General features: G+C 42.5%; 1 protein-coding gene across 1 annotated transcript in view; it reads right to left on the bottom strand.

Moving 5' to 3' along the window:
- Window positions 1–14,500, bottom strand: part of cacna1g (calcium channel, voltage-dependent, T type, alpha 1G subunit) — a 207,000-nt gene that overhangs the window by 41,336 nt on the left and 151,164 nt on the right. The window contains 4 exon segments of the mRNA XM_070445033.1: window positions 2,507–2,699; window positions 7,822–7,911; window positions 8,189–8,314; window positions 11,027–11,153. Of these exon segments, the coding sequence (XP_070301134.1) occupies window positions 2,507–2,699; window positions 7,822–7,911; window positions 8,189–8,314; window positions 11,027–11,153 (536 nt within the window).

Below are 14,500 nucleotides of genomic sequence, written 5' to 3'. Positions count from 1 at the left end.
CACACACACACACACACACACACACACTCCTGCATGAGCGTGGGTGGACAACCTACAGCTGGTGGTACAGTAACAAAAACAGTGCTGTGGATAGTGGATGAATCGTGGGTCACTGTGAAGAACAAGGAACCACAACACACGACAGGAAAATGTCCACAAACGTCTATAGCGGACTGAGTCGGATGAGAGAGAGGCAGGGGGACGGGTAGGGAGCGCGGGATGGGACCCTACCTCCCGTGAACGTTGAACCCTGACTTCTGAACCACCAGGGGACACACAGAACATGCTAGAAACTCTGTACCTGTCAGTGTGCCTTCAGAGAGGACCCAACTCACCCCCGGAATCATCAACACATCTAGAAGAACGAGACCAGGTTAGTCAGAGAGAGGTGCGGAACGAGGGATGGGCGAAGGAGAGAGAGTGTAAGAAGGAGAAATAGGGGTGAAGTAAGAGCAGAAGGATGAAGATGACAACGTGGGCTGGTTAGTTTCTACTGTGAGTCTTTTCCACTTATTCTGAGTCCAGTGTGAGCTCGTGATACAGTTGATAAGGGTTCAATGATTCAGTTGGGGATTTTGTAGACAGTCAATCCCCGATATTCAAACCCAAAATCCCAAAGATCTATGACAAAAATGACTGAGATACAAATAGAGCCACTCGGATGGAGTAAAAAAAAAAAGACCAACAAATAAAGCAACCCCCCCCACATCAGAAGAAAACAACTTACGTTTCCCTTCTCTTCACAAACTCGTGTGCCATCCAGAAAAGAAAACTGTAGATTCGGAAGCCTGTCCAGTCACAAGGGGTATACCTCTACTGTACATACCTTTTATCAACCATTCTCTTACTCTGTCAAATGATTCCACAACTTCAGTTACAGTTGTGAGTAAAATGGTTTCCAAGCAACAGAAAAAGAACAAGCTTGAGGTTACAGATCTGATAAAGGAAAGACTATAAACCATAGACAAACTAAAGATAATCTATAGAAAAATGAAACAGAGAAAGAAACCAATGGACATGAGGGGCCTTGAACAATTATAGAGACGGATAGAGGAGGGCATGTTCATTCTCTATTTTTTTTGGAAGCATTTGAGAGTAGTTTGTACAGCCTGTATAGGGGAAAGGGGGATACCTAGTCAGTTTCACAAAATATGTCTTCCGCATTTAACCCAACCCCTCTTAATCAGAGAGGTGCAGGGGGCTGCCTTAATCGACGTCATCGGCACCCTGGGAGCAGTTGTTAGGGGTCAATTGCCTTGCTCAAGGGCAGAAAGGCATATTTTCCCACCTTGCTGGCTTGTGGATTCGAACCAGCAACCTTTCGGTAACTGGCCCAACACGCTTAAACACTAAGCTACCTGCCGCAGGTGTGTGAGTGAGGGCAAGAGGGTGGGAGTAAAAGAGTGAGTGAGAGGAAGACTGTGTGTGTTCGGTCTGTTTGAGTGACTGCATGTGTGTGAGAGGGTGTGAGTGCATGGGAGAATCAATGGTGAGCACTTTGGGCACACCACATCTGCAAGAGAAAATCCATATCCATCTGTATTTCTCAAGAGATTCCCACTGTCAACTACCGAAGGCATTCCCACTGTCAACTACCATCAACATTCGATGTAAAAAATCCAAATGATCTTACTTTGATCCACCAAAAGTATCTCTACAGCCAATACGGCTACTGAAATAACCACTATTTCTCATATCCAATGTTTGGGGTTAGAAGGCAGTGGAATCACTATAGAGAGGCGAAGTCGGGCATCTGGTAACCCGTTCTTGTACAGCTGGAGGGGCGTTCGGGCACAGATCTAGGATCAGCTAACCGTCGTATGATCCTAACCCTTTTCATATAGAGGAAACCATAGATCAGCATCTAGGTACTTCCTAGTTTGGTTTGTAGTTCTACCTACCCCTCCGGATGTACTACAACTACATGCAGGAGAGGAGGGGGAAGGGGGGAGATAGGGGGATGTAACCTCGCCCTCACCCCCCTCCCTCTAACTCTGAAAGTACCACGCCATGCAAGTCCCGTCCACCAGTACTCACTGGGCATGCTCCAAGGGGACGGTCCTAAGTACGCCCTCTACGATAGGCCAGGCAGGGAAAAAAAGGGGGGGGTCTATTCTTACTAGACCAGTGCTCAACAACTCCGATCCTGGAGAGAGGCTGGGTGTGTGGGCTTTTGTTCCAGCCCAGCACTAACACACCTGATTCCAGGTTTTACAATTATTGCTGGGCTAGAACCAAAGCCTGCACACTCAGTAGCTCTCCTGGACCAGAATGGGTGACCACTGACCCCCACACAAAGAGAGGATATCTAGCGGGGACACTACAGGGAGGAAAACAATTTCAAAAGAAAAGGCACTTCTACAGTAATGCAAAATAGCAACTATTCCACGTCTAGCGCGTTTCTACGTCCGTTGACTTCGGTCAAATTAAACCAAAACAAGCTCAAACCAGGCAGGACTCAGAAAGATGTGGAAAGACTACCGACCAGCCAGCTCCTTCTCCTTACTCCGTCTCTTTTTCTCCATCCGTTTCAGTCTCTTCTCCTCCCTGCGCTTAGCCTCCTCGGCCTCCTGGCTGCGCCGGCACTTGTGGAAGTTCTCCACCACCACGCCCACGAACATGTTGAGCACGAAGAAGCTGACGATGAGCAGGAAGGAGATGAAGTAGAGGAGCATCCATGGGTTGTAGTTCAGCTGTGGCTGGAGTGGGTAGACATAGACAGAGTATAGTGTATATACAGTACTCGCGCACACACACACACACAGTGTGATGTTATATAAACACACTCATTTTTGGAACAGTTATGAGTATTGTGGTGGTGCACTCAATGTAAACGCTGCAAAACCAGCCCCACGTCCCAGTGTGCACAGACGTCAATTTAACGTCTATTCCACGTTGGTTCAACATCACTTTTTTGAAATGACGTGGAAACAACGTTGATTCAACCAGTGTGTGCGCAGCGGGGTGTGTGTGTCCAACTTGAGCGGAACACACTACCAGCCAGCTGCCTTTTGTGACTGCCAGGACACCGTCGTCCTGCTGCTACAGTCAACACTACAACATGTAGAAGTGAATGCATAAATAAACACATGAATAATACTGTTTATTTGATACAAAACAGTACATCAGGAAAGCTAAATGTATGAATATACACAGTACTGTAAGCTGCAGAACATGTGGAAGAAGCTAGAGGGGTGTTGGATGCTGTGTTGGATGATGTTGGACAGTAAGCAGCTTATAGAGAAGAGGAGATCAATGCCTAGTCCCTAAAGCAGAGACAGAAACGCTGACCTGATGTTTCAGAAACATCAACACGTCTCTGGTCCTAGACAACCAAGCCTTTGTTCTACTGTTCTGCTACTGTATCTCTAGTGAACAGAGAAAAAGTGCATGTGTGTGTGTGTGTGTGTGCGTGCGTGCGTGTGTGCGTGCGTGTGCGTGTGTGTGTGCTTGTACATATTCATTGGGCTAGTGAGTTTACACACCCCTTCCACAGTCTTCACATTTTGCTATCTTAAAATGAATAAAATAAAAATCCTACAGATCTACACGACCTACTCCGCATTTTCAAAGAGAAAGAATATTATAGAACATTTCCCAAGATGTCTTGATCGCTTATGTCTTCACACCCCAGAGTTAATACTTGGTTGAACCATTTCTACAATAATAATATTCTACCAAATGTACCTAGCCCTCAGGGCAACATATGCCCATTGTTTTTGTCGGAATTGCTCAAGCTCAGTAAATTTGGTTAGGAATCATTGACAGGCAGCAGGGGCAGACTGGGAAAATAATTCGTCCCTTGCATTTTATCCACACCATCCCACATCACTGTGCACACCAGCCCATATTACTATTACAGTGTTCCAGAATCACATTTTTCCTTGGTGTCACTGGTGCCACAAACTTTTACAGTTGGTGGCACCAGCCAATTATTTGGTTGGACCCACTTAACAAATAGCTYKAGTCAGTTTCAGAATGGGTGGCAAGAAATAAGTTAGTCCTAAATATTTCAAAAATGAAAAGTATTGAATTTGGGACAAATCATTCACTGAACCCTAAACCTCTACTAAATCTTCTAAGGAATTATGTGGAAATTGTGGTGTGGTAAGGTGCCACAAAGAGGGACTTTACAATTACAATTGGCCCAGAACAGGGCAGCACAGCTGACCCCTAAATGTACACAGAGAGCTAACATTAATACTATGTCAATCTCTCCTGGCTCAAAGTAGAGCAAAGATTGACTTTGTCAATATTTGTATTTGTGAGAAGTATTGACATGTTGGATTCACAGAGCTGTCTGTTTAAACTACTATCACACAGCTCAGCCACCCAAGGTGGAAAAAGTACCCAATTGTCATACTTGAGTAAAAGTAAAGATACCTTAATAGAAAATAACTCAAGTAAAAGTGAAAGTCGCCCAGTAAAACACTCCTTGAGTAAATGTCTAAAAGTATTTGGTTTAAAATATACTTAAGTATCAAAGGTAAAAGTAATTGCTAAAATATACTTAAGTATCAAAAGTAAACSTATAAATAATTTCAAATTCCTTATATTAAGAAAACCAGATGGCACCATTTTCTTGTTTTTGTATTAATTTACAGAGAGCCAGGGGCACTCTCCAACACTCAGACATGATTTACAAATGATGCATGTGTGTTTAGTGAGTCCTCCAGATCAGAGGCAGTAGAGATGACCAGGGATGTTCTTTCAATAAGTGTGTGAATTGGATCATTGTCCTGCTAAGCATTCAAAATGTAACGTACTTTTGGGTTTCACGGTAAATGTAGTGAAATGAAAGTTGTCAAAAATATAACTAGTAAAGTAAAGTACAGATACCCGAAAAAAATGAAACACCTTAAGTACCCCACAAGACATGCCACCAGAGGTCTCTTCACAGTCCCCAAGTACAGAACAGACTATGGGAGGCACAGAGTACTACATAGATCCATGGCTACACGATACTCTATTCCACATGAAGTAACACGCAAGCAGTAAAATCAGATTTACAAAACAGATCAAAAATACACCTTATGGAACAGCGGGGACTYTGAAGAGACACACACACAGGCACAGACAACAGCATAAACACACATCAGATAACATACGCACTATACACACACATGGATTTTGTGTTGTAGATATGTGGTAGTAGAGTGTGTAGTGATCACATTTAATGTGTTGTGAAATCTGTTGTGAAATGTAATGTAATGTTTTTTAAATTGTATTATAACTGCCTTAATCTTGCTGGACCCCAGGAAGAGTAGCTGCTGCCTTGGTAGCAGCTAATGGGGATCCATAATAAATACAAATCCTGAATCGGCCTAATCATCTTATTAAGTAATTCATACTGCTTTATTACAAAGTATAATAAATACTGACTGCTGAGGTACCCAATAAATATGTTTTTTCCATCTAACCCATCCAGGCAGGAATGCATGCATCAAGATATTTTGATGTGCAGCCAAATCTAGACTGTCATGAATTTTCGGTTGACAATTACACTATAGTTGACATATTTTACTGTCAAAGTAAGATTCCAGAATTGCCTGATTTCTTTCTTGCTCAATAGAGATGAATTACATACATCTTTATGTGCACAAACTGATATCACAGGCTAATTCATTTGGGGTGCAACACCTGAGGAAGTGGAAACTCAAAACATAATAACTATAATACCCACAGCTAGTAGCCATGTCTTCATCAAACAGTAAATTGAATGTCCTATTTTTTTTTTGCAGTTGTAGGCTACTACCCATGAGACCTATAGGTCTATTCCCTCGCATTGGCTGGTGCACTTTTTGCGTGTGCACCGCWACATATCTCAAAGCCATATCAAATATCTTGGTTGTAAAATAATTGTTATTGAGCTGAATATTGAGAGTTGAGAAATAAAAATGTTACCTACAGAAAGCGGACCCTCGTCTCCTCGACAGGGACAAGGGGACAAAGCTTCCAAAGTAGTGTTTTTCCCAAAATAAAATTTTGCTCTCGAGAACATGGCYGAGAGGAGAGTGGCTCACTCATCAAACCAGCAGGCCCCAGCGAGGCATAGGGGCAGGGTAGACAGTCCATTACAAGAATCATGAGGATAATGCACTTTACTGTTTGACCAAATCATGGTTTAGCAGCTCTACAAATGTGAAGTTTTGAGTGAGATGACAATGTATAATGTGCTTTTTCTACGTTTATAGGCACCTTTTCCGTTTTTACGATCCATGATCTTGGCTTTCTTAACTAATGACAGAGTCTGAGCAGGTCTCTTTGCTGATGCCGAGTTTGACTTTGAATGTGAGTTTACATGACCTCAGCCCAACCTATCAGAAAACCGGGCCGGCCCATCTTGGTAGGGAGGCCGGGCATTGCCCACTGATCAACCAAATTGTCATTATAGATTAGAATAACAGAGAAATTGCTAAAAAAAACAGGCCCATGGGCACCTGGCCCATTTTATTTTTTATATTTTCTAATATTTTTGTGTGTGTCAATTTCAATCAGCCCACCCAACTAAAAAAATGGTCCAGCCCATCTGGCATTACATAGTCTTCCTTCTTTTCACTTCGTCATACAGGCCAGTAATGTGGAGTGAATGCAATGTTGTTGACCCTTTTGTATTGTGGTGGCAGCACCATGTTATGGGTATACTTGTTGCCGGCAGGGACTGGGGAGTTTGTTAGGGTTAAAATATGAAAGGAGCAAAGCCCAGGTAAAAAGTTCAAGCCCAACTAGCTCTTCTAAAAACCTAACCTTGGGATAGAGTTGTATTTTTCGGCAGGGCAATTACGCTAATGTTTATGCCAAAGACACACCAGAATGCCTTTCCAAGATGTGTTTAGTGTTCCTTAATGTTCAGTCTCCGTCCTGACTTAAAGAAGCTTAAAAACATCTGACACAAGATTTGAATATAGCATATTCCATCAATGACTCCAAACCAAACATATTGAGCTTGAGCAATTTTGACAAAAACAATGGATGTATGTTGCCCTAAGAGTTGAGATTCAAAWTTATTCACAGCTGTAATGGCTGTCAAAGATTTTATATTTTATTTTACCTTTTTTTAACTAGGCAAGTCAGTTAAGAACAAATTCTTATTTTCAATGACGGCCTAGGAACAGTGGGTTAACTGCCTTGTTCAGGGGCAGAACAACAAATGTTTACCTTGTCAGCTCGGGTATTGGATCTTGCAACCTTTTGGTTACTAGTCCAAAGCTCATAACCACTAACCAACTGCCGCCCCCAAAGATGCTTCCACCTAAGTATTAACTCTGGGGTGTGAAGACATACGCAATCAATACATCCTCATTTTTCATTTGTTTGTAATTTGGAAATGTGCTATAATTTTTCTTTCACTTTGATTTTTAGGAAAAAATATATAACGAAATCCCTTTTTAGATTTACTTTTAAGGCAGCAAATGTGAAGACTGTGCAAAGGGTGTGTAAACTTTTACTAGCAACTGTGCATATGTGGGAGCACACATTAAAGGGGACTTGGCTAAGTCCCTCTTACTAATCTCAGTGTATTGATGCTTCAGCGGTATTAGCAGCAAAAACAATCAAACAAACAACGGATTGTTTTATGGTTGGAGTTTGCATTAAGACAACAGTAAAGCGAAGGTAACACTTTTTCCTCTCTACAACACCTTACGTTCTACATTTATACAAGGATCAGTTGTATGCATTGATAAGTTAATTTATACATTTTTCCCATGTGTGGATGTGCATAATGTGTGGATGTGCATAATGTGTGGATGTGCATAATGTGTGTGTGTTTATGTGTGGCCGTGTGTGACTGGGTCTATGTATAGTGTGTCTGTTGTATACCTGTTGGTTGACTCCCACTGCATCTAATCCATCATACATGATATCCACCCAACCATCCTTAGAAGCCAGCACGAAGAGAGACATCAGAGCCTGAGAGAGAGAGAGAACGGGGGAGACAGAGACAAAGAGAGGAAGAAAGAGATAGTGAGCGGATAGAAGGGTGGAGGGGAGGAGAGAGAGAGAGAGAGAGAGAGAGAGAGGAGAAGAAGAGAGAGAGAGAGAGAGAGAGAGAGAGAGAGAGAGAGAGAGAGAGAGAGAGAGAGAGAAGGGGGGTGAGAGAAATAGGGTCACAAACAAGGTTTCCACAAGAGCATTTTAGAAAGAAAGTGGTGGAGATACATCCCACTGCAAGTATTGAGAATGGTACCTGTGCCAGGTTATCAAAGTTGTACTGCTGTCTAACCCATTTGTAGTTGGCAATTATACAGTCTGACTTGTTGGTGATGTTTCTCACGTCATCTCCCTGACATGCAAAGAACTTCCCCTTGAAGAGCTGAAGGAAAAAAATGCAGAGAGACACACACACACACACACACACACACACACACACACACACACACACACACACACACAATGGTCACACTAATGTCATCATTATGGTACATTCCAATTGCTCCTGTTTTTCCGTGATAGGATTCCCTTGCATGTTCCCCTAATTGTTATTCACACACACAGACACAGACACAGACACCCCACCCCACCCCACCCCCCAAAAACACACACACACACACGCACACACACACACACACACATGCGAGTAACCCGGACAAAGATGATCTATTATATTGATAAGATAGCCAATTGACCGCTCTAACAATGGAAATACATGTCCTCAATGATTGAAGGCAGGCAAGATCAGTTGGGACCATTCTAGCCAATGAGAGGGCAGATACTGCATGTAAGCAACAGGCACAACTAAGTAGTTTTTCTCAAAGTTGCCACAATGCCACGTGCATCCACTTATATCAGTACATTTGTAACAACCTAAACATTACACAACTTCTATTCGATCAAATACGCCTCACATAATTCGACACTCTCTTATTAATAGACCTCCATACAAAAACAGGCTTGTCTCACGGGGACAGATTTTGGGCGGAGTAAATCCTCTCGCTTTGCCTCATCCGCTCTGACCCGGACCCCAAGGACATCTAACTCGTTAGTGTAAATTGGACAGTGGATTAACGGCCATGTCTTCTCCATCTATATAACTTGACAAGCAGGGCTAGCCCTCACGGCTGAGTTATAGCCCAGAAACGCCCGGAAGACCACTTCTTCTGCTGACATGTCTCATGAAAAAACGTTTTTCTCAGAGGTGTTCCCTGATGTACGACCTATGAGTCCTCTCAGGGGGTGATTGGAGAAGAGGGGGCTTATGGGTAATGACATATTAGCCACTTGTCAGTTACAGTCCATTGATAGTGTTGTCACTCCTATACCAAAATCTGTCTGGTTTTAGAGCAAAACAGCTGAAAACAAGGTAATCAGTGATTTTCAGGATGCATAGGACAACAAACTGGATTGTGTTGAACTTTTGATTGATTTATTGAAAGCCTTCGACACTGTTGACCATGCCCTGTTGCCGCGTAGATTCGAAAACATTGGTTTTGATGCTAGAGTGTTGGATGGGTTGCAAAACTATCTCTCCGACAGAACCCAGCGTGTGGCACAGGAGGGCATACAGTTAGAGTTTCGACAACTCACGAAAGGAGTCCCTCAAGGGTCCATTTAACATTAAATGGCCAGCTGATCGAAGGAGTATCTTTGTATAAGTAGCTAGGCATTTGGTTAGATCAGGGTTGGTGTCAAACACACTCGGGGGGGGACTAAGTCAATATACTTTAAAATGACTAAAAACAAATCTTGACTTTGTCCAGCTCGCTAATAATAATCTAAATGAAAGCTAGACAGTCAGGGAGCATATAACATTCCTAAAAAGATGGATAGAGGACAATTTTTTGCAAATTTTYACAGTGAGGAAATATAACCAATTTTCAGGACCTTGTTAAAGACTGAATGCAGCCCCCGAGGGGAAATGAATTTGACACCCCTGGGTTAGTCAGTGGTTCTCAATCCTGGTCCTGGGGACGCAAAGGGGAGCACATTTTAGTTTTTGCCCTAGCACTACACAGCTGATTCAAATGATCAACTCATCATCAGGCTTTGTTGATTTGAATCAGGTGTGTAGTGCTAGGGCAAAAACTAAAAAATGATCCCCTTTGGGTCCCCAGGACCAGGCTGGAGAACCACTCAAACAGCACATTGAAAACGTGGAAAATAAACTGAAATTGAGTTTTTATTTTAATACATTTTTTCAATGTCAGTTAGGAAGGATTTTGTCCAAGAGACATTTTTATCTGTGTTGGACTAGGTTCACATTATTTACATGCGAGCCTCCACCATTACCCTTAAGCTACTGGAAGTGGTGTATCACGGAGTGCTTAGGTTCATAACTAATGCAAGGCCACTCACCCATCACTGTAAACTACAGTATACGACACGGTGAAGTGGCCCTCCCTTCCTACCAGAAGGCTTGAGCAATAGTTGTGTATGAGGCTTGGGCTACTCCATTCATATCTTTGCTCCTCGCTAACATCAACATCACAATCCTACAGCCTCCACTCTCAGTCAGTGCTCTCCTTCACAGTTCCTAAGGCAAAGACGGAAATGGGGAAACAATCCTCCTACAATGCTTTTCTGGAGGAGAGGGTGTTACTGTCTGAGTTGAAATCTCTGCTAGAAGAAAATGGTATTGACCATTGTCATTGTTTTTTATGTATTGTATTGTGCGTTTGTGTCATGTGTATATGCTGACGACCTCCTGCTGACCTCTTGTCAGGTCCTCCTCAAAAAATAGGTGTCTAACCTCAATGGTATTTTACTGGTTAAATAAACGTAAAACATTTTTATAATAATAAACTCTGAGGTGGAGAGAAGAGTTTGGTGTATATAAGGAGTGGAGATGAGTTCTCATACCAAAGTTATTAAGATGTGAAAACTACTTGAAAGAAAAATGTTCCCTGACATTGGTTGAATCATATTGTTTTGGGAACAAAAATAGAAATAGATTACATTGAGATGTTGTGTCACTGATTTACACACAATACCCCATAATGTCAAAGTGGAATCATTTTTGAAATGTTTACAAATTAATAATAATATGCTGGGGCTTTTTGTATGGGTTGCATACATTGTCTATTCTCACCTGTACTCCCAGGATACCAAAGATGATGAAGAAAGCGCAGCAGATGACCACGATGTTCCCTATAGGCTTCAGAGACGACATCAGAGTCTCCACTACCAGCTTCAGACCTGGCGCCCTGCTGATCACACTGGAGAACACAGAGAGACACAGAGGCACAATGTTAAACGCAGAAGACTGATGAAGAGTGCAGGAGAGAGAGTTGTTTAGGTCTGTTACAGAGCAGCCAGGCCAGATGGAGACGCCTGTGGCTCTCCCTCCCCCTCTTCCCTTTCCCTTCTCCTTCCTTCCTCTTCCCCTTTCCCTTCTTCACCCTTCGTCTCCTAGCCCTCTGTCCTTTTTTTCTGTCACAGGGAATCAGTGACAGTCAATTGCCCTCACCCCTCCAGTACCTCTTCCCCTCTTCTCACCTCTCTCTCTGCACCGTCTCTCCCCCTAATCAGTATGTATCTTTACTACCTGTCTGTCTATCTTTCTGTCTGTCTTTCAACCTCTCTGTCTTTCTACTTGTCTGTCACTCTCTACCACCTGACTGTCTATCTGTGAGGCGGGGTGAAAGGAAATCAATAGTTCATTAAGAGAAAAACTAAGAGAAGATATACGGAGGATATGGAGATAACACTGAGACTAAGACCAGATCAATAACACTGATCAGTACACAGATATGGAGAAACACACTCGGACAAACATAAGCATACACGGACAAACGCACACATTCACGGACCTACCCACTCCCCTACACCACACCACACCACAAGTGTAACACATTTGGGATGACCATAAATGTAATTCTATCATCTGCTCTCTCTCTCTCAATTCAATTTAATTCAATTCAAGGGCTTTATTGGCATGGGAAACATATGTTAACATAGCCAAAGCAAGTGAAGTAGATAATAAACAAAAGTGAAATAAACAATACAAATGTGCAGTAAACATGACACTCACAGAAGTTCAAAAATAATAAAGACATTTCAAATTGTTGTAACGATGTGCACATAGTTAAAGTACAAAAGGGAAAATGAATAAACATAAATATGGGTTGTATTTACAGTGGTGTTTGTTCTTCACTGGTTGCCCTTTTCTTGTGTCAACAGGTCACAAATATTGCTGCTGTGATGGCACTCTGTGGTATTTTACCGAGTAGATATGGGAGTTTATCAAAATTGGGTTTGTTTTCAAATTCTTTGTAGATCTGTGTAATCTGAGGGAAATATGGGTCTCTAATATGGTCATACATTTGGCAGGAGGTTAGGAAGTGCAGCTCTGTTTCCACCTCATTTTGTGGGCAGTGTGCGCATAGCCTGTCTTCTCTTGAGAGCCAGGTCTGCCTACGGCGGCCTTTCTCAATAGCAAGGCTATGCTCACTGAGTCTGTACATAGTCAAAGTTTTCCTTAAGTTTGGGTCAGTCACAGTGGTCAGGAATTCTGCAACTGTGTACTCTCTCTTTAGGGCCAAATAGCATTCTAGTTTGCAGATTTTATTTTGTTAATWCTTTCCAATGTGTCAAGTAATTCTCTTTTTGTTTTCTCATGATTTGGTTGGGTATAATTGTGTTGCTGTCCTGGGGCTCTGTGAGGTCTGTTTGTGTTTGTGAACAGAGTCCCAGGACCTGCTTGCTTAGGGGACTCTTCGCCAGGTTCATCTCTCTGTAGGTGATCGCTATGTTATGGAAGGTTTGGGAATTGCTTCCTTTTGGTGGTTGTAGAATTTAACAGCTCTTTTCTGGATTTTGATAATTAGCGCCTATCGGCTCTGCAAGCATTATTTGGTGGTTTACGTTGTACACTGAGGATATATTTGCAGAATTCTGCATGCAGTCTCAATTGGTGTTTACCCATTTTTGTAAATTCTTGGTTGGTGAGCGGACCCCAGACCTCACTACCATAAAGGACAATGGGTTCTATTCTATTCAAGTATTTTTTGGCCGATCCTAATTGGTATGTCAAATTTTATGTTCCTTTCGATGCCTTAGGAGGCCCTTCTTGCCTTGTCTCTCAGATCGTTCAAAGCTTTGATGAAGTTACCTGTGGCGCTGATGTTTAGCCTGAGGTATGTATAGTTTTTTGTGTGCTCTAGGGCAACAGTGTGTAGATGGAATTTGTATTTGTGGTCCTGGCAACTGGACCTTTTTTGGAACACCATTATTTTTGTCTTACTGAAATTTACTGTCAGGGCCCAGGTCTGACCTACTGGGAATATTTACTAGGATTAAATGTCAGGAATTGTGAAAAACTGAGTTTAAATGTATTTGACTAAGGTGTATGTAAACTTCCGACTTCAACTGTATCTCACGGTAGTTATTGGGGTCAAATTTGTCTCCACCTTTGTGGATTGGGGTGATCAGTCCTTGGTTCCAAATATTGGGGAAGATGCCAGAGCTAAGGATAATGTTAAAGAGTTTAAATATAGCCAATTGGAATTTGTGGTCTGTATATTTTATGATTTTATAGAGGATACCATCAACACCACAGGCCTTTTTGGGTTGGCGGGTTTGTATTTTGTCCTGTAGTTCATTCAATGTAATTAGAGAATCCAGTGGGTTCAGGTAGTCTTTAATAGTTGATTCTAAGATTTGTATTTGATCATGTATATGTTTTTGCTGTTTGTTCTTTTTCTCCTGCTCTTTCTCCTGTTGATTTTGTCTCACCACAGTCCATAGTGCAGATATGTCTCTCTCCACCTCCAGCTCTCCGGGTCTGGTTGATGGGGTGTTGTTGAGCTGGACTATTTTTTGTGCTGACTGGAGTGTGTTCACCTGCTGTTCCAGCTCCACATGCCTTACCTCCAGCTGGGGGAATGTATCCTTCATTTCAATGAGGGAGTAGTAATCTGTGCTGGGAGGTTGACTTTCCACTAGAGGTTGCTCATCTGTGGGGTTGTATAATGAAGAGGTCTGGTCTGACACACTCGAGGTGGGGGTATCTTTCTCAAGAGAGAGCTTATCCTGCTGAGCTATCTCTTTGATTATGTGAAAGTCCAGCTGAAACTGCTTGGGCTTGCCCTGTACCATTACTGTTCCAGACTTGTACAGGTTTGACATTGGCTGCTCATAGTCCTCGTTGTCTAGTATCCTGAGTTTCAACCCTTCGGCTAACACCGCCCCCCCCCCCTCAACACTGCACCATGCAGGGGATGGTCTGTGTGGAAGATTAAGTTGCTTATGTTCCAATTTTTATAATTGTCAGCAAAAAGTTGTTTCTTAATTGTCCGTATTGTAATTTCCTCTGAACTGCCGGAGGGGCTTCAAAGGCTCTGCATTTGGGTGGGGTAGGTGTGAAACTATCCTGCCATTGTGGGCTCAAGGGCCTTGACTCCTCTCACTTCACTCCTCAGTATTAATTGAATGTTGCAGTCAGATATGTTCTGTTAGCAAGGTTGGATGGTGTTTTTCAGGTTTCTGTTGCTTGTCTGCCAGAGCATTTGCTGTATAGCTTGGAAATAATATCTTTGGTACTTGTAATCCTTCCAGGTCCTTT

The sequence above is a fragment of the Salvelinus sp. IW2-2015 genome, linkage group LG8 (genome assembly GCF_002910315.2).
Source record: "Salvelinus sp. IW2-2015 linkage group LG8, ASM291031v2, whole genome shotgun sequence".
Lineage (NCBI taxonomy): Eukaryota > Metazoa > Chordata > Actinopteri > Salmoniformes > Salmonidae > Salvelinus > Salvelinus sp. IW2-2015.
Note: the sequence above shows the minus strand (reverse complement) of the source record. Positions and strands in the feature narration are given on the sequence as shown.